General features: G+C 42.1%; 1 protein-coding gene across 28 annotated transcripts in view; it reads left to right on the top strand.

Moving 5' to 3' along the window:
• PARD3 (par-3 family cell polarity regulator) overlaps positions 1-25828 on the top strand; it is a 649441-nt gene that overhangs the window by 556073 nt on the left and 67540 nt on the right. The window contains exon 23 of one of the 28 annotated variants that reach the window (XM_072825194.1): positions 887-965. The exons of the other annotated variants lie outside the window; for them this stretch is intronic. Coding sequence (XP_072681295.1) covers positions 887-950 — 64 coding nt within the window. The 3' untranslated portion in view covers positions 951-965. Of the gene's footprint in view, positions 1-886; positions 966-25828 lie in introns of those variants that run through there. 28 annotated transcript variants of the gene reach the window in all.

The raw sequence follows: 25828 nt of genomic DNA, 5'->3' as shown, positions 1-25828 counted from the left end.
TTGAGAAATACAAAAATCAAATATTTTTTCCATCATTAAATATATAACACATCTAATTGATTTCACTGGAGCCCTGAGGTTGCTGTTGACAAAATGTGTTTATGATGCAAATGTTGAGGTGTGTTATTTTTCTTTTTTTTTTTTTCTTTGAGATTATTGTCCCCAGATTCATTATGCTTTGCATTTGTCGTAATGATGCTGGTACAATTGTTTTGCTTAATTATGGTTGACTGTCTAAAGCTACCTTTCCCTTGAGTCATTGAAATTGTTATTGGAGTTCTTTAATATGATTATAAAAATTAATATGCTTGTAATTAGATGCAAGAGAAGCGAATCCAAAGTTTGCTAAACAATTGTTCTGTTTATGAAGAAAAACCTTAGGCTGGCTAATGTCCACATCAAAAAAAGTAATTGGAAAATTCAGATTCTCTTCTAACATTCATTGAAGAAATAACATGTTACTATCATTGAAATCAATACTTTCGATAAATGTTGATGTATTTTGCTTTCCACTTACCTTCCATTTTCTAAGTGAGATCTAGGCTTAGTCAATACATTTGCTGTCCAGAATCCTCTAACCAAGGGATGGAATTAGAACTCCAATTCATGAGTGTTGTAACTCTAATTGAGCTGCCACCAACTTTAATCAGAACATGAGAAACCTCTTTAACTCTTCTTCAGAGTAGACCAGACATCTCCCAAACTTCTCTTGCATATGAACACAACATATTCACATCATCCCTTTTTAATAACTTGATGACATTTTCTACTGTAGCAAACCTTGTCATTGAATATAGCAGAACTCATAGAACGTGGGCAGTGATTTCTCTGGCTCTGCGAACACTCACTTCACGTTGACGTGTTTTGCTGTTATATCTCTTGGTAGGGGCAGAATGAAACCGAGCTGTCTTTTACACTGTACCCACCCCGAAAATGACCTTGAGAATTAAACTGTCATGGTGTCTTGGCACAAGCAGAGAGAGAAACTGGACGTGTGCGCTGGTGCTGAAGCTGGCAGCAGGGCTCGGGTGCTGGGGAAGGTGACACCAGCAAAAGGTAGCCATGCCCACTGGGTTGCGTTCAAATACAGACCTCAGTGGATTCAAGCTCTGGATCCTCGGAATGCCAGACAGGCTCAACTACTGCCAGCTCAGATGGCCATTGTCACTGAGCAGATTTGCTAATTTTATTTTTTTCTAGGTCTAAGCTACTTGTCTTTCATGTGTGAATAACAATAAGAGAAATAGATCCATGTGTTGTGCCTTAAATATTACCAGGAAAGTAACATATTAAACACATACTTAGACCTACTTTCCTTTTTCTTCTGCTATTCAACTAAGGATAAACTCATAAAAAGAATGGGTTCTACAATGTGATTTGATTGTATCAATGCATATAAGGAATGCCACAGTACGCCAAAACGTCACTTGAAATGAAAGGAACAACAAGAGGTTTGTTTTACTGAGTTTTCAGATATATTGGGAAGTAGTTTGGCCACTGGCCCTGACCCTGGTTCTGGATCTGCTGTGTGAAGGCACTTAGCTTCTCTGTGCCTCTGTCTTATTCTTCGTTTTTATATAATGCAATGTTTGGACAAGAAGTGATGCTTTCTTCTTCCAAATAATGGATCTCAATCTTAGTAAGCTCTTCATACCTCTCACCCATAAGATGGAGAAAGGATGTGTAATGAATATGCTTGAAAGGTCTTTATACTGTGTTAGAAGATCTCTGATCCTTCTCTCCAAACACTATGATGTTCTGGGCTGGGGATCCTGCCCTTCAGCTTTGTCTCCCTAGTACTCAGCACACGTATCAGCATAAGTAAGCACTCAGCACTCAGTTGCTAAGGGAAACCCCACTTCTTCCGCTTTGGTTTTTAGAGTGATGAAAGCTCTGTTTCCTGATTGTGGGATACTTACATGAGTCTCTTAATAGAGTAAATTTCATTCTTTAAAAATTGATTATTTTTATTTATGTTTTTTTTCAAGTAGGCTCTACACCCAGCATGGAGCCCAGCACAGGGCTTGAACTCACGACTCTGAGATCAAGACCTGAGTTGAGATCATGAGTCAGACGCTCAACCAACTGAGCTCCTCAGGCACCACTAATTCATTATTCTTATTCATTTTATCTTTAAATCCATTTTTGATGTATTAAAATGCATTTTGCTTTTAAAATTGGTTTTTAAGTGAATTCATTTGGTTTTTAAATTATTTTTTAGATTTATTTTTATTTTTAATTCATTTTACCTCTGGATTTTTTTTTTTTTAAGATTTTATTTATTTATTCACGAGAGACAGAGAGAGAGGCAAAGACATAGGCAGAGAGAGAAGCAGACTCCCTGTGGGGAGCCCAATGCGGCACTGGATCCTAGAATCCCGGGATCACAACCTGAAGCAAAGACAGATATTCAACCACTGAGCCACCCAGGTGCCTCTTTATCGCTGGATTTTATTTTTGTTTAATCTCTTGGTGCATTAAAATTCATTTCATTTTTGCATGATAGAATTGACATTTTTTTTGGTGTACAGCTCAATGGATATTAATATAGAGCCTACAAAAACTCAGTTTTACTCTACATTGATTTAAAGTTAAAATTAAAAAAAAAAAAAAAAAAAAAACCCAAACTCTCCTTTTGAAAGAGTCATGGTCAACACTCTGAAGAGATGAACCAGCAGGTGGAATTTTTTTCTCCAAAATATCTTTGCCCTAGTAATAGAAGTGACTTTCCATTTCTTTTCATCTTTAATTATATTTCCCTTTGGTCTTCCAATAATTTCTTTAAATGAACTTTTATATGTGCTGAGATAAGCATCTTCCTCTGTTATAAAATACTGTTTTTAAATAAGGAGAGAATACCTATTTTCTTCCAAGAAGGTTCTCCCAGTGGAAATAGGACTTATCAGTGTTTCCTGAGAAGCAGCTGCTAACAAGAATGTCAGGGAGTTGTGTTCATGCGGCGTCATGTGTGCCACACACTGCTGGCTGCATGACACGAGGTCCTCTACTTCATCTTGCAGCTCCTTTGGTGTGGACAAGTGTCTGTCCTTCTTTGACCATTGAGCACTGAGAGGCTTGGGGCAGTTGCCTCGTACATTGAGGACAGAGCTGGGCTCTCTCTCCAGGTCCTATGCTGGGTCCGTTCCAGGCTGCCCTCACCTCCTGCACCCCAGGAGCAGACACAGTCTATGAAGATGACATGGCAGGTGTGTGTGCATGTCCACAAGCACACATGGGCACTTACATGTGTACCCGAGGGTGGCGGAGGGGAGATTTGCCAAAAAGCTGCTAAAGAGTTTGTGCCACACCTACACCTACCCTGTTTATGAAACAGCAGAGGCTGGTGCAGGGACAGCCACCCTCATCTAGATGCCTGTGTTGACCCTGGCAGCCAGCTGAAAAACCATCTGCTGTGGGAGGCCTGGTGTCTGCATGTGAGTCTTTGTTTTGTAACACAGCAAGGGCCCCAGTGTGGAAAGAGCAGCCTGGTGACCAGGGCTTTGTCCCCTCCTTCCTGTTGTCACTACTTGATGCCTCTTGATGGGCAGTCCCCAGCTAGCCCTGGGTCTTTCCGAGCATCTCATCCGAGCACCGATGAGCTACTGATACCTTCTCAGAATCCAGTAAACAGGAAGCCATGGGATGGCTGGGCCAGAAGGCCGTGAACAGTTTCCTTTTTCTGTTACCGGCCAAGACACCTCCACCAGAGATGAACAAATACACAGATGGATCCCATGTGCTGTGATGCATTTGTAGGTGCATTTCCGTTTCCTGACACCTTCCATCTCTCTGGTGAGGCTTTGACTCTGTCGGTGTCTGGCAAAAGTCCTACAGGGCTGCAGCCACGCTCCTCCAAGGTCTTCTCTCCCAGTTGCCAAACAACACACATCCCTAAAGAAACTGTCTGCAGGAAATGTGTCATTTCCTTTTTGTTATTGTTAGGAGGATTTGGAAGTCAGTGCTCAAGGGGTCTTGCTCTTCCTAAGTGCCTAGGCGACACTGGGCCAATTCCTTAACCTCTCTGAGCTGTGCTTCTGTGAAGGAAGAGTCACAGTGCTCCCTGTCTTGTGGGCTTGGGGGGCTAAGGAACATAAGCTGATTAACCAAGCTGGAGGTCAGTAAGCTCCCATTGTCATACTATTTATAACAAAGATCCATACAACCAGAGCCTCAAGGGTTGCTCATGTATAAATTTCTGCTTTTTTTTTTTTTTTAAGATTTTAATTTATTCATGAAAGACAGAAAGAGAGATGCAGAGACACAGGCAGAGGGAGAAGCAGGCTCCCTTCAGGGAGCCCGATGTAGGACTCATCCTAAGACTCCAGGATCACACCCTGAGCCAAAGGCAGATGCTCAACCACTGAGCCCCCACAGGTGTCCCAAATTCTGCTTTTTTTTTTTGAGCAAGTCTTTACTTACCCATCCCATTCCATGGCTGTCTCAATTATTTCATTACCCCCAGCAAAATTCAGGATATACATGTAGTCCCCAGGAACCACTGGACCATTTATCATGGACCAATTATGTAATATTTTACTTTTTGCTGGGCTGTGCAGTTGCTACTAACATTCAAAGAACAATCTTCAGTAAGGAACCTAGGGGGATGTCAGGCAGAAGTAGGTTGTATCTAAGAGCTCACACCTTTCTTTGGCCCAACCAAAGTTCTTTGGCCCAACCAAAGAACCAAACTGTTCTGTTTAGTTGCTCAGAAGAGAAAGATTTCATCTTCTATTCTCCATAGTAGGAGTGAGGTACACCTGGTAGGAAGGTGAATGTTTCATCCTCTGATTGATTTGTTCTACTCATGTTGTTTGTTATTTGGGTTTCCCCAACACAAAAACAGGCCAGCATTTGCTGATAGGTAACTGTAGTTAGGGATGCCCTCAATGACTGTGAAGCAGAGCAAAGCTCCCTGGTCACCCACTTGAAAGTATGACTTTGGCCTCGTTAACTCAGCTTCGCCTGCGCTAACCAGCCCCAGGGGATCATCAGCTAAGAGCACTTGTTATTACCTCTTGGTCCTCACAGCAGCACTATTCTCTCCAGTTTTATGTGTGGCTTCTTGGTGGCTTCTGCAGGCTGAGGCCACTTTTTATTAAAACAACCCCCCAGCACACAGAGCAGGGTGACGGGCATATTAGGATGAGTCTGCAGCTATCAAGTCACTGCCCAGTTAAATTCAAGGCCTGAGATTTAATCTGGCAATTTGACTTCCCCTTTGTATTTGCCTATTTCATGACACATTCTAAGGGAATTAACGGCTTTTGACAAATTTGTAATCTATAAAGGAATGTCAGGGTGCATTTGTCATTCAGTTGACTATCATAAAGCAAAATAACAGCTAGAGAAAGTGTTCTACCAAAATAGAATAATTTTGTTTAAATAGTAAAAGGAATCATGTGCACTATAAAAATTTGAAATGCAGGGATGCGTGGGTGGCTCAGCGGTTGGGCAGCTGCCTTCAGTTCAGGTCGTGATCCCAGGGTCCAGGATCGAGTCCCACATCAGGCTCCTGCAAAGAGCCTGCTTCTCCCTCTGCTTATGTCTCTGCCTCTCTCTCTGTCTCTCATGAATAAATGATCTCTTTTTTTAAATTTTTTTTAAAGATTTATTTATTTATTTATTTATTCAGAGAGAGCGAGAGAGAGTCAGAGACACAAGCAGAGGGAGAAGCAGGCTCCATGCAGGAAGCCTGACATGGGACTTGATCCTGGGTCTCCAAGATCATGCCCTGGGCTGCAGGCGGCGCTAAACCGCTGCGCCACCGGGGCTGCCCATGAATAAATAATCTTTTAAAAAAATTGAAATGCAGAAAAACATAAAGAAAGAAATAAATACGATGCCATAGTCTATCATGATCCTTCTAGGGCAATCCTTCCAGCTATTTCTTTATGTGTATATGCATATGCTAACCAGTGACTTCAAATGGGCATTCTTCTAGATTTTAAATTAATTTTAGTTAAAAATCAGTATCTAGGTGGAACTTACTGAAATATGATAAATCTTCAACTAATTGAATGTTGACTATGAGAAAAAAGAACAAAACATTAAAATCATAATTGTCAGGATTATTAGTGATTTTTATCTTCTTTTGTTTATTATCTGAATTTATTAGGGTTCTTTGATAATCAAAAAATAAAGTGATCTTAAAGTTTAATTTGGCCAGAAATTATGCTTATAGAAATTTTTCACAGTTTTAATTACTGCATCATCTCCTAAAAACTTGTTACTATCATTATTAATGTTAAGAACTGAATGTTGACATAAGATCCAGGAGCATATCCCATCCATCTCATTACATAATAACAGATTTATATTCTTTTTTTTTTTTTTTTTTTTTTTTTTAAGAGAGAGAGAGTGAGCACATCAGTGTGCAGGGAAGGTGGGGGAGGACGGACAGAGCGACAGGAAGAGAGGGAATCTTAAGCAGGCTCCACACCCAGTGCAGAGCCAGACTCGGAACTTGATCTCACAAGCATGAGATCATGACCAAAACTGAAATCAAGAGTTAGACTTTGAACTAGCTGAGCTGCCTGGGTGCCCCCAGGTTCACATTCTTCTGTAGTAGGAGCCAAGGTTACACAATAGACTATGGGGGAGAATTCAAGCAAATAACTAGATAATTTAGGTTAAAAAAAAAAAAGCACTTTGATCTGTTAACCTGGAGTCCTGAGTTTACTCTTCCCTCAGTAAGTACCTGGTCTGAGTAAGAGAGAAGGGCTAGGGTAACTTGGATGTCCTAAAGTAATTAAACACACACAAACGATATTTGCATTGTTGAAGGTTTAACAAAGGGGTATGTATACACAAGAACTTGGGGGTTGGTTGTGTTATTGTTGTGCTGTTTTTATTTGTTTGGTTGAGGTGGACAGGTGGTCTGTGTCTTTTGTTAGAGGAAAACAATGTATTGTCCTAAGAGTTCAGCCTGGACTGAGTGCCAGTGGGACAAAACCCAGGAGATTGAAGTGTCATTCCAGTCCTGGGCCAATCAGTTCCTCAGACAGAGTAATTAAAACATTTAGACCATCTGTGAGTACTCAGAAGCCAACTGAATCTTAAAAACAAGCAAGTGTTTTTCCTAAGAATACATACATAGTATTTGGTCACCACAATAAATTGTTCAAGATTATGAGCTAGATATCTATTCCACTAAATTTGGAATAGAAGACATTGTTTCAAGATCTTGTGCTATTCAAATTAATTTAACTTAGCTTGGAGCTGAATATTTTCTCATCTAGTGAGTACAGATGGGAAAGCACAAGGTCATAAAGTGTAATATCTACCTGCTTCCAGACGCAACCAGCCATTTCTTAAGATGGACATACAAAGCTCTCATTGCACGGTAACACCAAAACAAAAGAATTAGCTGAGGGAGGCACCTCATAGGATGTTACAGAGATTCTGGGCTCTGGTCTTCCTCTTAACTTGATTGTAATCAGAATAGAAGAGTATATAGTATTTAACTGAAGTATTACAAAGTATTAACTTAAAAGGTAGTACAGGTCAAAACAAAGTAAGGAGAAATGCCACTCTCCTGAAATTCTATGTGACAGGATGAGTTCAAAGCTTCCCTGGAGAGCCTGTTTATTTCACACATTGGTCAACGTAGGATGGGAGATAGGACCATCCCTGTATGGTATCAAAAATTGATACCTTGTCTTAAATGCCAGAACTAGGACACAACCTCAGGAGCTTCAGGGATATTAAGAATAAAGGTGATTTTAGAGAGTGACTCTCAAATTATAATGCTCCCTAATTAGGTCTGATAGGGTAGAGATGAGGGCAGTTCAGTGTGCTCTGTAAAAGCATTATGTCACAGAGCCGAGATGCAGTCATCATGCAGTGTAACCCTTAGAGCACTGCAACACCGAACTCCGTCTGGGTCACTTATTTCTAGAAAGTGTAGACAAGGGGGCTCCCAGGCCAGCCACAAGACTGATTAAAGGGATGGGAAAAGTCATTATGGGAACAAATTAAATGACATAGAATGAATAATTGGGCTAAGAGGGGGTGAGGTAAGTTTAATGTAAATCAGTTCAATTATAGCTCATATTTCTTGAAAGCGTTGTCGGCGCACTAGGCACTGCGTAAGCACTGTGTGTGCATTCAGTTGGGTTTCACTACATTTCTCTTTCAAAGTGAGTCCCTACTGTCATCCACGTTTAATAGATCAGGAAACTAAGGTTTCAAGAGATGATTAATGAGCTTGCCCAAGATTTTGTATCTGAGGAGCGGCAGGCTTTCTGCTCGTGAGTGATGCGGGTATGTATTTGTGTACACACATAACCCGCCCGTTACGTTTGCTGACATCACACACCTACAATTCCGCTCCGGGTGTTTGTGCCCATCCGCATGACTCTAAATACATCTTTAAATGCTGCTTCTCACAGTACCTTCTGCTTCTCATTTTTTATGTAACATATGATGCCTTATATTCTTAGTTATATAAATATATCCTGTCTCCTAACTGGAGCTAATTTCTTGAGGATGGTAAATTTGTTTCCTGTCCCAACACATAAACACACTATAAATGTTTGCTCTTGATGTCTCTACTTATCATTTGTCTGTTTTAAAGAATTTTTCTCTGACAGGCACCTCGTGTGTCAGTTAATCTTCACTTTGTGTCTGAATGCGTATGTGTGTGTATTCATAGCAGGCATTCTCCAAACATGCTGATTATACATTATATTCACAGAGGGCCTGTTCCAAGTGCCGACACTGCTTGCACAGCCTGCTGAAGAAAGTCCATTGTCAAAAAAAAAAAAAAAAAAAAGTCCATTGTCAGTGCTGAGGGTCTTGTTTGTCTAAGACTACAAATGGGCACATAAAAAAAAAAACAAGTTTATTTTTCAGATTGGGATTAAACACGAAGAAAATTTCAGGTAGAATCCACAAACTTTGGATCAATTGTGTTCAGCTTTTTTGCAACTCTTTTGCTGGATTAATTATTTTTTCTAAAGATTTTATTTATTTATTCACGAGGGACACACAGAGAGAGGCAGAGACACAGGCAGAGGGAAAAGCAGGCTCCCTGTGGGGAACCCAACACGGGACTCGATCCCAAGACCGTGGGATCATGACCTGAGCCAAAGGCAGACACTCAACCACTAAACCACCCAGGTGCCCCTGTTGGATTAATTATTGATATGCTTTTCCTTAAGAGATGCTGTTGGGAATATTATTTGTAAAATAAAGCAATTTGGAGTCTCCTGTTAACTCAGCATAGAGAAATTGAGCATATCTTGGGATATTTGAAGACGATATAGGGTATTACACAATCAGGGTTGAGGATTACTTCATTATCCCATTATTCTGCTAGAGCAAAAATAGCAAATCTGTTTTATAAACCAGCATATGCTGAATTTTGGCTTCATAGATAAGTTCACCAAATTTTACTTTTTCTAGTATATGTAATCACACCTCTGGTATATGTAAAATCTAAATTTACCAAAACAAAATTCTCTAAGCACTTAGATCAAAATGGTGTTGCTTTTTTCTTCCACTGCAGTCCCACTGGCACTCTTCAGGGACTATGGGCAATAATTTAGTTACATTTCATTCTTGTTCCATGGTGCATCTTCCTTCATCCATCTAACAGTGTCTTGAGAATGGAAGGAGAAAGGCATTTGTTTAAAAAAAAAAAAAAAAAACAGCTTTGGCATGTTATAGGATATTCATAGTGATTTCTTGAATTATTTTAGGAAACTCAGCTCTCACTGATTTCCAGAGACCACAGTTGATGTATAAATTCCCTAATTTGTTTACTTTAGAGAGATCATCTCAAGTGCAGCATCTGTTTTTGCTTTTTCTGCAAGATGTTGGTTTTGCATCAGGAGGACTGAGGCATGGGGAAGTCACGTGACCAGCTTGAGCCCACACAGGAAGCTCCCAGAGCCTGCTGTGTCAGGAACTTCCACGAAACACTGTCACCCTTGCCTCCCTTCCTGCTCTGAGGAAGCAACTTCCATGGCCAGCCTTTCCACTATTTTTCAAGGATAAACTCCATCTGCCAGATAACATTTTACAACTATAAGAATGTCAAAACTCTAATTTTGCCTAGGCATGTCTTATTTTGGACAGGCAGCTTTCTTTTATGAAGCTCAGATCTGTAACCTAAAATTACTTTCAATATGTAAGGGGAGAGCCTTCTGTAAGTTGTAGTACTTTATGAAACTTGGGTGGGGGAGCTCCCTCACAGGTTCCAAAGAAATTAGGGAGATAAAATTTAATGTCGAAGCACTTCTATTTTAAGTGTTTTCTACCATTTTGCTCCCCCTGTAGTTCTTGTAGAAACGGCTGCTCTAGGAGGTCTATTCCAAGAGCCCTGTCTGAGCCAGTGCTCAAGGTCACTAGGAGAGGAGCACCCCATATTTTGTGATGTTAGTAGAAATACAAGGCATTGCAAACCAGGAAAGTATCAACAACTTCCATCTCTGAAAAATAACCAGCTGAATTTTCTGACATAAAGAGTGGCCCAAATTGGTCCTCTAGCTTCCATTAGCACTTCTGTAGGAAGGTGGAATTATTGTAAGTATAAATTCAAGCTCAAGAGAGGAGAGGGATGTGAAGAAAATCCAATTAACTAGAGTGAAAATCATACAGAATAAACTACCCATTGCTAAAAGAAATAGTTTTAAATTGGATGAATCTTTAGAGTAGAATTGATAAAATATGTCCTTATTGTATGAGAAGATGCACTTTGCAAGTAATATTTTTCAGGAGGCATCATCTGCTTGAGACTGTTTCATGTTCTTATTAAGAAGGCGATTAGAAGTTTGGTGACTTTTTCATCATTGTTAATAACTTGCAGGGGAAAATCTTCCTATTCTGGCATTCATTAAATGGATCTCTTTGTGTGTATAAATATTAAAAGTAGTCTTGAAAGTACTATAGGTAAGCAAGGGGGAAATGCACTGTTTGTTTCTTCATAGAATTGACATTTTTATTTAGGGAAAAAATCCATGAATTTACAGTCTCTGCCTTTCTAGGTTTTTCAACATTTCTTGCAAATTGTATGTAAATGAATGCAAATAACAATCCTCACTAGCAAGCTGCTTAGAAGTGTAAAATGCATAAAATTAAGATGCTGAGAGAAACGTGCATCTAATTAAGGTAGCATGTAAAGAAATGTTTAAATTCAAATTAGATACTTCAGTGGAAAGAATTACTTGTTTAATTCAAAAGGTGTTTTGTATAATTCAGGGAAGACTTGTCTTTACTGGTATTCCCATTGCCTTCAAAAATCAGTTTTAGGGGCTCACACTGGCTCAGGTATATCTTGAAACTGAGTTTCACCTAAGAGAATGCTATAAAAAATGTGTTCTAGTTTTAGTGCCTTTACCTCTAACACAGATGGAAGGGTGGGAGTGATCCTTTTACAGTGAGGATGGTGGGTGTGAGAATCACTCTTTCTGTCTCATTCACATGGGGACCCCAAGGTACTTTCATGTAATGGCTTCATAGAAAGCCTTGAGACACAGAGAGAAGAGCTCGCTACTTATTCCTGGATCCTAGGGTTTTCCATGCAAGATGCAAAGGATGCAGGTGCATGCCATCAACAACCCCCACTGGGCTGTTCACCCTGGTGGACACAGTCTTTGTTCTCCTGGGGCAGCCGTCAGGTGTCTCCTGGCCCCACTGGGACAGAAGAGGCAAGGAATTGCATCTGCAGCGAGGAGCCTTTAGTTTAAAAAAAATGGAAGAACTTTTTGCAAAGCAGAAAGCAACAAGGAAATTATTGAATAGTTGAAGATCCATGTTGAGAAGATAGAAACGGGGATCCCTGGGTGGCTCAGCGGTTTAGCGCCCGCCTTCGGCCCAGGTCATGATCCTGGAGTCCCGGGATCCAGCCCCACATCAGGCTCCCTGCATGGAGCCTGCTTCTCCGTCTATCTATGCCTCTGCCTCTCTCTTTGTGTCTCTCATGAATAAATAAATGAAATCTTTTTAAAAAGAGAGAGAGAAGACAGAAACGGTCTTACGAGAATAGCCCTGTTCCTGCCCCCAACGCAGCAGCCTAAAGGGCAGTCGGGAAAGTGGCTGAGGCCAGGGTGTGAAAGCTTGATTTTGAAGCACCTGCCAAGTCCGCTTCACACGGTGAGAGCTCGCTCTTTGCACCAGATTGCGTGTTTAGGCCAAGTCCTTGGATTTCAAATGGGTCCGTGTTTTAAGCCCGGAGTATCTGTTTCCTGGCTTCAGAGATAGAATTAGTTCATTGCTATGAAACAGTTTTGGTGGCAGGTAAGGGACAGACATACCTGTCTCGCAGTCTTCCGTGCCCTGGTCTAAGACTGCGCTGCCTGCTCGGCGTGGAAGCAGGAGGAGATGCTGGTGCTGCCGTCGCTCCCTCGGAAGGTCGCTGGCTCTTGGGCGCGGGCGGCGACACGGCGGCAACCCTTCCGAGTCAACACCGGTGTTGACGGGCGCCCGTGCCCTCCCCGCCTTGTGCCCCACACCGAGGCCGCGGCCCGACCGGAGAGTGTCCCCGGCTGGGCACGTCTGTTTTTGAATCTCGGACGCTTTGCTTGGAGTTCAGTGATCTGAAGGGTCACGGTTGTGCCTCCCTTGGGCCAGGCAGTGTGTTCCGTGCGGACCTCAGCTGTACCCTCCTCCCTGCTGGGACCCTCTCCTCGTCCCGCTCTCGGACCCCTTGGTTCTCTGAGGGAGGGAGCCCGGCGCGACGGCTTGGTGATCGCCACGTTGAGCAAAGCCGCCCCTCGGGCTCCCCGGGGTCTCGCATTCAGCCCAGCACCTTCCCCGGTTCAGCTCAGAAGCTTTCCTCCAGACACGCTTGCTTCCGATTCCAGGTCTCCCCTGGGTAACGATGCCCTGCCCTGCCCCCATCTGCTCCCCAAACACTGGCGCTTAAGTTCAGGCTTTATTTTTCACCTGCATTTTCCACGGTGGCCTCCTCTGGCTGCCCTGCCTCTCTCCAGCACGCGCCCCTCACTCTTGTCCACGCTGTTGACACAGCCTTTCTGCTAAAACCCAAGTCTTCCGTCTGTCCCCTGTCCCCTGAAAGGCTTCCTGATGGCCCATCATCACCTTTTCTGGTCTGGATTGGCCGCGGCTCTCCCCACCCCGCCGCCTCCCCCCTTTCCCAGGTTCTCTGCTCCGTCCACTGACCCCGTGAGCAGGACCCACAACGCACAAGCCGTTCTAACGTCCGTGGCTCCGCTTCTGCTGCTCCCCGGCCTCCTGCTCCTGCACTCCGGGCCTCTGGCCACAGTATTCATCACTCAGCATTCTGAATCGTTTGCTGGCAGGTCTCCCTGTTAGGCTGCAGGCTCCTGAGGGCAGGAATGGCCTGGGGAGAAGGTGCCCAGCTTAAGACCAGAGCAGCGGTTCTCAAGTTCTTTGGTCTCAGGGGCCCTTTACACTCTGAAAAATTATTGAGGGCCTCCAAGAGGTTTTTTCCTTTATTTAGTGGGTAAGTATCTACTGATGTTTACTGTAATTGAAATTTAAACTGAGAGATTTAAAAAATTATTCATTCCTTTAAAATCAACAAAAATAAGCCCATTACAAGCTACCATAAATGATACAATTTAATATAAAAGAACTAACTATTCTTCAAAATTAAAGCACTGTAGTGAGAAGACCACCACTGTTTTACATTTCTAGAAAATTCTTTAGGTTCTGGCTCGTCAAGAGAAGACAGCTGGATTCTCATAACTGCTTCTACATTTGATCCCATTCAGGGGGTTGTTTTGTTTGCAGTCTATGCAGGCAGACCACCTTGCTTGTGGGTAGTTGTCTACACCGAAACTTGACAAGCCGCTGTAGTGTGAAAACTAAAACTTACAGGAATAAACTTTTTGTTCTGTTATAAAAATGCCTTTTAAGGCCTGAAGTCTGAATAACAAGGATGTTGAGACAACACCCTTCAGTGTGCAACACGAGAGCTTTATGTGCATTTGGTTTCTCACTGATAGAATATTAAAAAGTCATATACTTAGGGTCATGATTTACTAAAATTAATATTTACCACTTCATCAAGAGTATGCCTAAGTGGACATGGCATTTATCTTCCTTCTAGTACTTGGAGGGTAAGAATACAATGACCAGCAGGATCATGGGTGCTGCTACCTTGATGGGTGCCAGGCACCAGCTATTTCAACTTACCCCCTCACCCCCTGTCTGTGTACTCTCTGTGCAAATGTTAATCCAGTGAAGAAGGCAAATAATGTCTTATCATCATTATAAAATAATTCTGACCTTATAGACTATTTGAAAGGCCTGGAAGACCCCCAGAAGTCCACAGGCTACACTTCGAGCACTGTGGGACTAGAAGGTTGGGCAGAGGCCCCTTGATGGAGGCTGCAGAGTTAGTCAGTGAGGGGCACCCTGGGAAAAGTGTGCAGGGACCAGTGGCATGGTAACATTGGGACTTTGGAGTCCCTGTGGTGGCAGCAGAATGGGGAGTCAGGAAGTTGGAACTGGACATTAATACCAAAAACTGGTTATGTATTTTTGACTTGCCGGTTAATATGTAAGATTGAGCAAGCCCCCAATTTTTAAATTTAAATTTAAATTTTAAATTTTTGCAGAGGTGTCATTATTCACATCACATTCAGTTGCATGAATGTACTAGGTTGAAGGTACTTCCGGATGCTCTTATTTCTACTCTGTAGACGTTATGCAGTATATGAACCCGTTATTCAGTATATGTATGCACATGGATCAGGTAGGTGAAGTGTGGATGTGTGCCAATTGCTGGCTCGTTAGCCTCCCAGATCATTACTTTCTGGGCCAGTTTGTGTTTTATCATCAGCAACACATTTCTTGGACTCTACATATCCATCCTGTATCATGAAATGTGGAAAACATTTGTTTACCATGGAGACCTCCCACTCAGTGGAAGCGTGGGAGACTCATTACTCAGTTAAGAGGTTTAGGTCAATATGATATTCAGAACAATCACGAATCATTCTAACCAGTGTTTGCCTAGGACTCCATTCAGGAGCCCTGCCTCTCTGTTGATCTCTTTAAAAATACCAAGCAGAAGACAATGAATCTTCAAACTCAACTGATTCCATTGTGATTGATCTGAGCCAATTTTTAAGGTAATTGATGATATTGCCTTAGTTGAGTCTGTTAGTGCAAATAATTATTAATCAATATGCTCTCAGCTCTTACTTCAGAAGATAATTCTAACACATGGTTTATTCTGAACATTTCAATTGAGCTACCTTTACAAGAGGAAAATCAATTGGCAAGTGGTCTAAAGCACTTTCATTATCTGCCAGCTTCGTATTCCTTGCCTAGCCATACTCAGCCAGGTAACTGGCTGGCCCATTCTGGCAAAACTGATGGGAAGTTTTCACTGCCATGGTACGAAGATCACACATGGTTCTTTTCTGATTAGCTAAGTTGATTTAAAGTGATTTAGTTAAATGCCTTAAAAACAAAGCATGTGGTTTTACTTTGGAGAGTGTAGTTAACATTGCCCTAGAAAAGGAAGGAGCACGCTGTTAATGTCTATTCGGTTGGAAAGCACTTCACTATTACAGACCATGAACGTCCTATAAGTCAGTTGCCCCTGCAAACATGAGGAGACCAGAATCACTGAAAGGACCTCAAGGTGTGAAGCATTTCAGAGGCTCGGTTTAGATTACTCCCCAAATTGTGGCAGTTGTTGCAGAGGCTTTTGTGACTTCCTTATGCTCAGGCTTTCCAACCTGGGATTTGTTGTTTTGCCTTTTTGGGCAATGTCCTGATGAATATAGCGGTTTGATATTTTTTTTCTGTGAGAAGAGATGCAGAAGAAAATAATCAGCACCAGGAATGAGCTTGCCTTTGTTCCCCAGTGGAGCTTCCAAGCATCTGTTTTCGTTGTACTTGTGGAGGGTACAGGAATGTGTGGGCCTTGGCCTGGGACTTTAAGACATGATTATAACAGATGGGAATTTTAAACGACAGTTCCCTGAATTGTCATTGTAGAAGCCCTTCAACTAACATTGAGATGTTGTGCTACGCTTCTTGCCCAACACTGTGCCTCTTGCTGTAGTTGTAGCATATCCAAATGGCTAAATGTGAAGGTGTTCAGAAGCTTTCAAGGCCAGCTTCTTAACTGCCTCCACTCACAGGACACCCAAAGCCTGGGCCTGAGACTTCACATACCAGTAAACTGATACCCAACTCATTGCTCATGGCCAGCCCGCTGTCCTGTCTCCAAAACGTAATGTTCTCAAGCACTGAATAGAATTCATACGATCAGTTAAACAGTGGGAGAGAGAAAGGGTGACTTTGAAAAGGACTTAGGGTATTTTCAGAGGAGAGTTCGGCAGACATTCTTGGAATGTCTGGCTTGGAATTAGCACTACAGGGAGGACCTAGAAAAATGAAGCCCTGCCTCTGTCCACAGGCAGTTCCAGCCCCAACGGGAAAGGCTGGAGTGGAGCTGTGAGACATGAGACCGTAGGAATGCGGGAAGGAAGGGGCTGGCCCAGGAGGGCTGAGAGGGGGAGGACAGGGGCAGGGTCTTTCATGTCCAGCAAAGAGGAAGGAGAAACTGAGGGGTCACTCCAGATCAGCACAGAGGGCTGGCCAATCTACCAGGACTCCCGAGGCATTCTCTGTTTATACCCTCCCTCCTCCACCCGCTTCACTCAGTGCTTTCTGAGAGTACTGGCTCATTCTGGGCTGATGAGAGGGAAACTGAGGCACTGGGGTCAGCCATGGTCTCTGCGATGCCTTCATTCAGAATGACTCTCAGAATAGCTGACGGAGTCCAGGGGCCCTTATGACACCCTGAGGTGTGATTGAGCATCAGGACAGCTATGGGACAACCCATGGTCAACTGGTACATGTAAGGCACGGTGTTGGGAGACCTTGTGAGTGGGGGCACTTTGGCAGCTGGCCAGTTTCTAAGAAAGCTGCATCACCCATGCTTTAAGCCTTTCTCCTGCATATTTCACCCACTTGTCTCACACCTTTTCCTCCACCTTGCCCATCCTCTGCTTAGTGTGTGCGGGCTAACTCTTCTCCAGTTCTCCACAGCTCCCTGCGCTCCAGGCCAGGCCCTGTGCCTTGACTGGCTGTGCGATCCATCTGAGGCAGTTGCTCAGCTCCTTGGGGCATAGCTTTCCTGTCTGTAAAAGGGGTAGCAGACTTCACTCATGGGGTTGTTGCGGGCATGAAATGAGACAGCTGTTAAAGCATTGTCTGAACTGCAAAACTCCATAGCAGTAGACGTACTATGTAGGCACGTAAATAATGTAACATGTGAAGTGTCCGTTTACTTTTCGGTTTTCATATTTCTCTTCATCCACTGCCTGCTCGAGGCTTGTCAGCATTCTCTGAGACTAACAGTTCTAGTTCCAAGATGAAGCCCTAAACAGAGGTTGGAGTCATTGCTCACCTGTCCTCTTCCTACCAAAATTATTTACGTGTCCTAGAGCAGAAATGTGAGAGGTAAAAAATATCCTAAAAATCAATACCATGTCTATTTTGCACAGACTAGCTCAGTAAGTACCCAGAAAATGAAGGCATTACTCGAAGTGAATCGTTCTTGCTCCTTTCTTCCTTTTGTGTTTTGTTTTCATTTCTGTTTTTAATATACAGGAAGACTCATTTAAAGCCATTTCTCCTTACTCTAAGTGTGTTTAGAGGTCTTTTTGACAGCTTTGCTCCTAATATTGTGTAATACTAATGACGTGATATGAAAGGCCATGTTCTTTAGTACAAAGGAATGGAATTCTCAAGGACCAATCAAAGTTGCCAAAGATATTTGTGGATCAGGACCCAGGGTAATGCTTACATAACCTCCAACTGTTTTCCCAGGTTTAAAGTGAAAATAACAGAGATAAAGGCAGAAAGTACATGTGTAACCATGATATATTAATAGCTCATCCCATCTACCTAACAAAATAAACCAGTTTCTAGGTCCTAAAAGTGATAGCCATGGTGTCGAGTGTCCTGATGCCCTTTATTCCTGAGGTTGGGGCAATGACAGGTGAAACACAGAATTTGTTTAAACAGAACAGGGGGAGACTAGAAAACATTCAAGGGCAGGAAGTGGCAATAAATACTACCCACAGTTGGAGCAGCAGGAGACCTTGAGGTGAGCGGAACGTAATCACTCAACCTGGTATTCTCACCGAGGGACACAGTGAACTTTCTAAAAAGTCAAGACCTCGGTCTTATCTCCTTCCAAAGATGAGAAAGTGAGATGTGAAACCTCTTTCTGGAGGTGAGATTTGTTTTAATGATAGGTTCTGATGTCTTTTGCAGGCTTGGAGCAGAAGAACCAATGGTCCCAAGATAGCTCCTTATGACGAGGGGAAAAAAAACCCTCAAGGCCTGGAACACAGGCTGATGAGCAGGCATGGTGATCTGGTGTTGTAAATCGACAGTCCCTTTAATGCAGGAAGACCTAGTTAAGGAGACTTTGGTTTTCTTATAAGGCATGAATAAGTGCTCTGGGCAGTCTGCCCCATTGGAGAACAGAATAATGCTAATAATTTGCATTTATATAATACCCCTTGGCTTGTGGATGTACAAGCACTTTGCAAACATTAATTAATTCTCTAAGCCCCCTGTGAGCCAGGGGGTGGCATCAGTAACTAATCACGAAGGAGGGACAGTGATTCTTGCCAGAGTGGATATGAAGTTAGAGAACAGTGCAGGCTTGGGAGCCAAGGAGGTTGAGTGGAATTTTTATGAGAAGGAACAACAAAGGTAGAATATTGATCAGCCTGTGTGGGAAATAAACCTGTATATTATTATCATGGATGAAGGTCTATCAACAATAATTTGGTTTCTCTCCTGTGATTCCAGGCAGGCTCTATGACCACCTTGCCTCTTGCTGTGCCCTCTTTGTTTTCAGATCTCAGCTTGAACTTGGTTTGAAAGCCCAGAGGAAAGATCACGGCTCAGTTCCCCTGTTCCCAGTAGATGAGGACATGCAACAGCTGGACCATACTGGAAATCAGTAGCTCTGTAGCTGTCCTAATAGTTGATTGAAAGATTCATTCATTGAGGGACGCCTAGGTGGCTCAGTGGTTGAGCATCTACCTTCGGCTCAGGTCATGATCCCGGGGTCCTAGGATTGAGTCCCACATCAGGCTCCCCACAGGGAACCTGCTTCTCCCTCTGCTTGTATCTCTGCCTCTCTGTGTGTCTCTCATGAATAAATAAGTAAAATTCATTAATTGATCGATTTACTCAATCACTACTTTATTTGAAAATATGGTTTTTGAATTTTTGTTCCCTGTTAGACATTGGGATTATCCCCAAGGACTCGTATAGGAGAACAACTCCCTGCTCGTGGTCTAGTGGCTCAGCAGTATTTTCTTTATTCTCTCCATGTCATGTAAATATTTTCATTTCCCCAGTTTGCTTATCTGACATAGATGTTAGGATCATTGGAATGTTTCTGCAATTTGGATGTAATTTACCAATAAACATTATGTACTTGAATTTCTTATGAGAAAGACACACTATGCATAGAAGATACTAATGATGTGGCATAAAAGAACCATTTATGTGTATAGTTAAAACTCAGTCATTGTGACCTCTGAGAAGGCCTGTTGGAAATTGTGAAAAGTTCACATTTTAACTTTTTTAAAAAAAGGAATAAAGAAATATAGTGGTTTTCTTTTCCTTTTTTTTTTTTTTTTTTTTTTAGGAACTATAGTTTCAAGCTAACCAACAAAGTGCTGCCTATTGGTGATACTTCAGGAGTTCGCTTGTCCTTTGTAGATAAAATTTGTTTGTGATCTTCTGGCCTGTATCATCTGGAACAGATGGGTACTTTTGAAGTGCTAGAGAATTGGTGATAGCACTTGTTTCCTATAATAGATTCCCATTGTGTGAGATTTTCAGAAAATTCAAGTAATTTGTACAACAGCCCTTTATATATGGGTGCAAATGCTGCCTTCAGTCTAGCTCTTTCCAACTTATAGGAATTAATGGTATATGGATTGTTGGAAAGTATCCTATGTTCACACACATGTGTCTCTGCTAAGGTGTAAGTCAGATGAAATGGTGAAAGCATTTTGGGGGGAGGTTAGATCATTTTAAGGAGGATATTATTTGGGGTAAAAATGTGTATTATTTTTTCCAAGTAGTTTTGAACGCTAAGAAAAAGAATGAGATCATGCTGCTGCTCCCAAAGTCCTTGGTAGAGGCAGCTGTCAGGACAGCGGCAAAAAGAGTGGACTCAGGAAAGGGAGAGCTCTGTTTGGTGTGTGTGAAAGATCAAACACTCCAGCACTGGTATTTCTCCCAGCAAGACACACACTTTGTTTCAGGCTGTTGCCAGCTGGTTTTGCTGTGTGGTAGTGTTAAGCTTTCCAGATTGAAAACATCTGGCTTTTCATCAGCCGTGTGTACTCAAGAAGGAGAGCAGTGTTAGGCCGAAGCAAATTCACCAAATTCTTATCTGACACATTTAATTGACCCTAATGTGATAAATTGGGGCGATTTCTGAGGATGAATCTTGTTTCCGACGGGCAACTCTTCTCTCCTTACCCTGCCTTTGGGAGAACCTGGTTTTGAAATGTGGAGCCGACACTTTTATTTGGGGCTTTCAAACGCAATGTCAGTAGTGACTCTGAAAGCACCCAGAGTCATTTGCATAGAGATCAAACACGATGTTTCCTGTAGGAACTTCCTGAATTATGGAGTCTCAGAACAATCCCATTTAACCAAATGTCAGCAGGTTCCAAAAAGATGACTTGTTACCTGTTGCTGTTAAGAGCTGTAGACTTCTGCTGTTAACTGATTGCTGAGACAATAAAGGAAAGAAAATCTGTTACTAGTGGAAGAGTTTGTATTTATCTGCTACCTCTGTAATGACAAACAAGTACAGATGAAGGTGATGGGACTCTGAGAGCACCTTTGATGGTTTTGTAACTCATTTCTTCTGCAGCACATTACAGAAGGGGAGGGGGGTGATGTTGTGAGACTGATGCTCAATCTGAATCTGTCTCCGAATTTTAGCAGATGAATGTTTTTGAACTTATTAAATGGACATTGTACAGATTCATATTTATGAACAATTGTACACAAACCCAACGTTTGTTAATTGGATCATGGTTTCCCGCTGAGTTAAGACTTCAGAGCTGACTGATCAGTGTTTATAATTGGTCTGTTGAGGTCATTGGTCTTACTGCTTTAACTTGAAGTGTCTCAAGAAGCTAATGACCTGTTAAGACAAAATCCACTAGAGAAAGTTCTTAAAATACACTGGTAAAAGCCAGAAATATTTATATTGTGTCAGGAGTAATTTTGTTTACCAGTTGTGTGCTGGGGTGTGTGTGTGTATGTGTGTGTGTATCAGCACAATAATGCTATCAAGATGGTAGTAATTATCCCATTTGACATGGAGGCTCAGAGAGGTAAAGTAGCTGGCCCAGGTCACACAGCTAGTAAGTTCCTGTGTTACTTGCCTCCCTGGTGACCAGAAATATCTTAGAGCCTCGGTAAAAATCTTGGATAACTTAGCCTAGGCCCTCCTCCGATTTTAAAGAGCTCAGAAGATGAAAGGAAGCTAATAATCTTGAGTTTATATAGTGGAATACCAGCACTGAGCTGGACAGTCTTCCCTTTGCTAATGATGCTTCTGCCAAGAGGCTTTTCTTCTGTTCCACACGCACATTAGCCGTTGCCACAGGGCCTTTGCATTTGCTGTTTCTTCTGTCTGCAATTATGTTTCCTCAAATCACCATGTAATATAGATGTAATTTCTGTCATTTTGAACTGAACTTCCTCCTGTTGTGTGAGAGCCCATGCTGACCACACTGCCTTGACAAAATTGCATGTCAAAGCACTCAAGAGAGACTACTCCCCATAGATGCTGAGAACTAGACTTTCTCATTTCTCTGCCGCCTAAGTTACTGGCATTCTGTATTCGGAAGGAGTTTTAAGCACCGTCTGGCTTAAAGATGCTTGCTCCCCTATGCACATGCCGGATCCCCTCCTTTACACATTCCTAAAGGAAGCAATTGAGAAACAGCCCTTATTAAAAATATAAAGTGGTTCTGTTTGAAGGCTATTATGATTACTTTTATGTTTTTTTGCCTTGGACTTAGTCCTGCTCTTTCATAAACTTTTTTTTGTAAGTTTGCTGGGTTACAATTAAATAGCAACTACAAGATAATATGCATTTAGGACTGATGTAGCCAAGCATGTGGTATTTGGTAGGAGCTAACGAAGAAAGTCAAGTGATGTTATGAACAAATGAGTTCTGAGTTTTGTTTCAGTCTGGGGACATTTATTTACCTTGGATCGTTACAGAGATTTTCTGGATTGTTTTTTATAATTACCTTGATTAATATTTAAGTGGTATGTTTACATTTTGAGTTGATTTATAAGAAGCTTTGTATTTCTTCCACTAAAACACTCCGGTTTCTCATTTTACCACAGTGATAGAAACCATTCTCTCTGCTCCTTGCTTTCCACATTCAGAGGCTTTCTCAAGTTGAAAAATGGCAGTGTGTCCACACATATTTTGTGAAACGGCAGTAGTCACACGGCCAAAATGTTCCACCAGCGGGCTATCCTTCCAGATCTCAGTGCTATTTATAGATACCACTACTTAGGGCCTTTCTGACCTGCAGTAAATTTAAAAATACAGTCCCTAAACTGTGTGTGTGTGTGTGTGTGTGTGTGTGTGTGTGTGTGCGCGCGCGCGCATGCTTGCTATAAATGAATTTCCTATGTGTTATTTCTGTTAGAAGGCAGGGAGCTGTATCAACATCTTTTCTCCTCCTCTTGGTGTTTTTCCTTGCCTTTTTCTCTCCTTCAGTTCCTGGGGGAGGTGAGGCCCTGCGGGCAGGGTCAGTGTGTTTGCCTGGCTGTCTGGGTAAACTTAGCAGGGGCCACGGGCCATTGCCCAGCTCCACGAACCTGGCAGCATGTCCTGACAAAGTGAGTCTTTCCTGTCACATCCTAACCAAATTAGTTGTCCTCTTTGAACCTCATTCCCATCATTCGTAAAATAGTTGTAATAATATAGTCAGTTCTTGTTAAAATTTCAAAAGCACTGTATTCACTGACAACTGTGCAAATCACAAGAAGTTAAAATTATATGCATTATTACCAAACTGTTTTTCCCCTTCATCCCACCAGAGTGTTCTTTTTTTGGAGTTGGCAAATGTTCCCCTCTTTGTAAACCCCAACCCCTATGCCTCAAGCTACAGCATTTCAAGTATGGTTGGAGGGACCATACTTGAGGCAGGGCCAGTCCATTCTACACTGCTAATAATTCAGGAGAAGCCACTTGGTAAGGAGGATCTATGAGGTGGGTTTTTTGTTGTTGTTGTTTTAAATTCCTGTTTTTCCTTAGGAGAAATTCTCACAATTAAGGTCTATCTGTGAAGCATGCTATTTCTCGTGGATTTTTTTTTTCCAGAGAGATTAAAATGCTTTATCCTGTTAAAAGGAAAAAAAGGTGTTTGCACTGTTGTCTTTGTGGTCTGGTGGAAAGTGGGCTGTGGTCCGTTGACTGAGCTGACTTCACTTAGATTAATCTCCCCTTTTGCTACTGAATTCTTAGGATTTCCATTTGCTGAACTTGATTTATAAATAAAAGAAACCAACTTTCCTGTAGGTGATTATGTTAGAGGAAAGTGTATCAGTGTCACTGGCATTTTATAAGAGAAGGTTCCACTTACTCTTCATGCTGCCACTTTTATCTCCTTGTCTCTGTAAGTGCACAGTTTACAAAGATTTGCAGCCAAAAATGTATTGTTCTCATTAGATTGCTTTTGTCAAACCTAAACATTTTATTTATGTTATTTTTTATGGCGAAGTCAGTAGAAAATACTCTTGCAGTCACGGATATGTACACTTTTGGTTATAAATGTGTAAATACGTTGATAAGGTAAGAAGCACTTGAAGAAAGTAGGATGGCTGAAGGCTAAACATTCCCACCAGGGAAAAGAAGTGCTGCAGGCAGCAGATTGAGGGGTGAGGGCTGAGGAAGGAGGACTCCCTCTTTCTGGTGTCGCTCTGTTAACTGCAAGGGCAGCTGTGACAGGATCTTTAAAGTGGCTGTGATGTTGCTGGGTCTGGTGCGGGCTTCCCGCCCTTTCAGGGGAGCTCCTTGATCATGCATTCTGCTCAATCGAGGGGGCTGGAAAGTGGTTCTTGTGTTCTAATTGCCCAGTGGGCTGAGGTCTGGGGACATTAAGTGGATATCACGGAAGGGGCAGGCTTGAAAGCTGGCAACCCAGTGAGCAGACCGAACCCAAGAGAATGAAGGATGGCTGCTGCTTTTTTCTTTTTAAATTATGTTGTCTAAGATGAGGTTTTCTTTCTTAAACATTTTGAAATCTGGTTGATGAATTCTCACCAAATTCATTTGTGATATTTGTCTTACCTTTTTTTCTTATTCCATCAGATCAGGAGTAAAAACCCCAGCTCTAAGAGAGGTTGTGACCAAGTCTGCTCCCACATAAAGAATAAGAGCACAGTGCTGCGTGGGCAGGTGTGAGGAGCAGACGAGGCACAGTGTCAGAGCAGTGTGTTGCAGGCAGTGTCACCTTCAACCTCTGTCTGCTGGAGTGCAATTTTAAATATTTGCTCTGTTTTTTAAATACTACAAGTCTGGGGCAGCCCTGGTGGCGCAGCGGTTTAGCGCCGCCTGCAGCCCAGGGTGTGATCCTGGAGGCCCGGGATCGAGTCCCACGTCCCACGTCGGGCTCCTTGCATGGAGCCTGCTTCTCCCTCTGCCTGTGTCTCTGCCTATCTCTGTGTGTGTGTGTGTGTTTCTCATGAATAAATAAATAAATAAATCTTAAAAAAAAATAAAAATAAACACTACAAGTCTTTCTTCTACTTTCTTGCCTTCAGCATGCCTATGTATGCTAACCTTAATTTTAAGATCAAGACCTTTATAATAAAAGCAAATAGTGGCACAGGTTTCTTCAGTGCCACTCCTCTTAGGATGGATTTTGAAAGAGAAAAACAACCTTGATTGTGCACAATTGCAAATCCCTTCTCACTGATAATCTTGTAACCAGGGAAAGCCCTGAGAATTCAGTTCCTTTGTCATTTAGGGTTTTATGATTGGCTGACTTTTCTCCTATCAGGGCTTCCCCCTTTGCAGGCTTTTTTTTTTTTTTTTTTTTTTTTTTTTAATTGCAGTCATTTTCGAATCTGATTGTAGCAGCCTAAGTCCCTTACCCTAGAAGTCTATGCCCCTTGCAAGGCTTCTGATGCTGTTAGAGAGAATGATTGGCAAACCTGAGATGGAGGTGGGGGTGGGGGTTGCAGTGACTGGTACAGGTGGCAGGAGCTGCCCCAGAGACAAAACACAACACCACTGGGCCCATTATTTTGGTTGGAAATACGTAAGAAAACCTTTCCTCAAAGTGGAAACAATAAACAAATTATCCACTTCCACAATCAGCTAATTGAGGCTGTCTCTCAATAAACAAGTGGATTTCCTGCTAACAAGCACTTTTACGAATTTAATCTCCAGTGCTCTTCTGCCTTCCCCCATGTTATTTATGCTCACTAAATTTTTCTTAATAATGTTACATATTAGTAATACTTAATGTCCCTATTTTTGCATCCTCTTGGCATAAAAATCTGTGGCTGTCATTTGATTGCCTGGCACATTTTTTTTTTTTAATTAGAATTAAAATTAAATTGATTCAACTCTTTTTATTTTCCTGGCTCTAATAAATCAAGGAAGGGAAGTGGCAGCCACAGAAGTCCATATGCATACAAGACCTCGTCATTTTTCGGGCCTGGAAATAGCCTCCTTTTTTATAATAACATCTTATTTTTATTATTTATTTATTTATTTATTTATTAAGATTTTATTTATTTATTAATGATAGACACAGAGAGAGAGAGTCAGAGACACAGGCAG

Source organism: Canis lupus, chromosome 5 (assembly GCF_048164855.1).
Source record: "Canis lupus baileyi chromosome 5, mCanLup2.hap1, whole genome shotgun sequence".
Lineage (NCBI taxonomy): Eukaryota > Metazoa > Chordata > Mammalia > Carnivora > Canidae > Canis > Canis lupus.
Note: the sequence above shows the minus strand (reverse complement) of the source record. Positions and strands in the feature narration are given on the sequence as shown.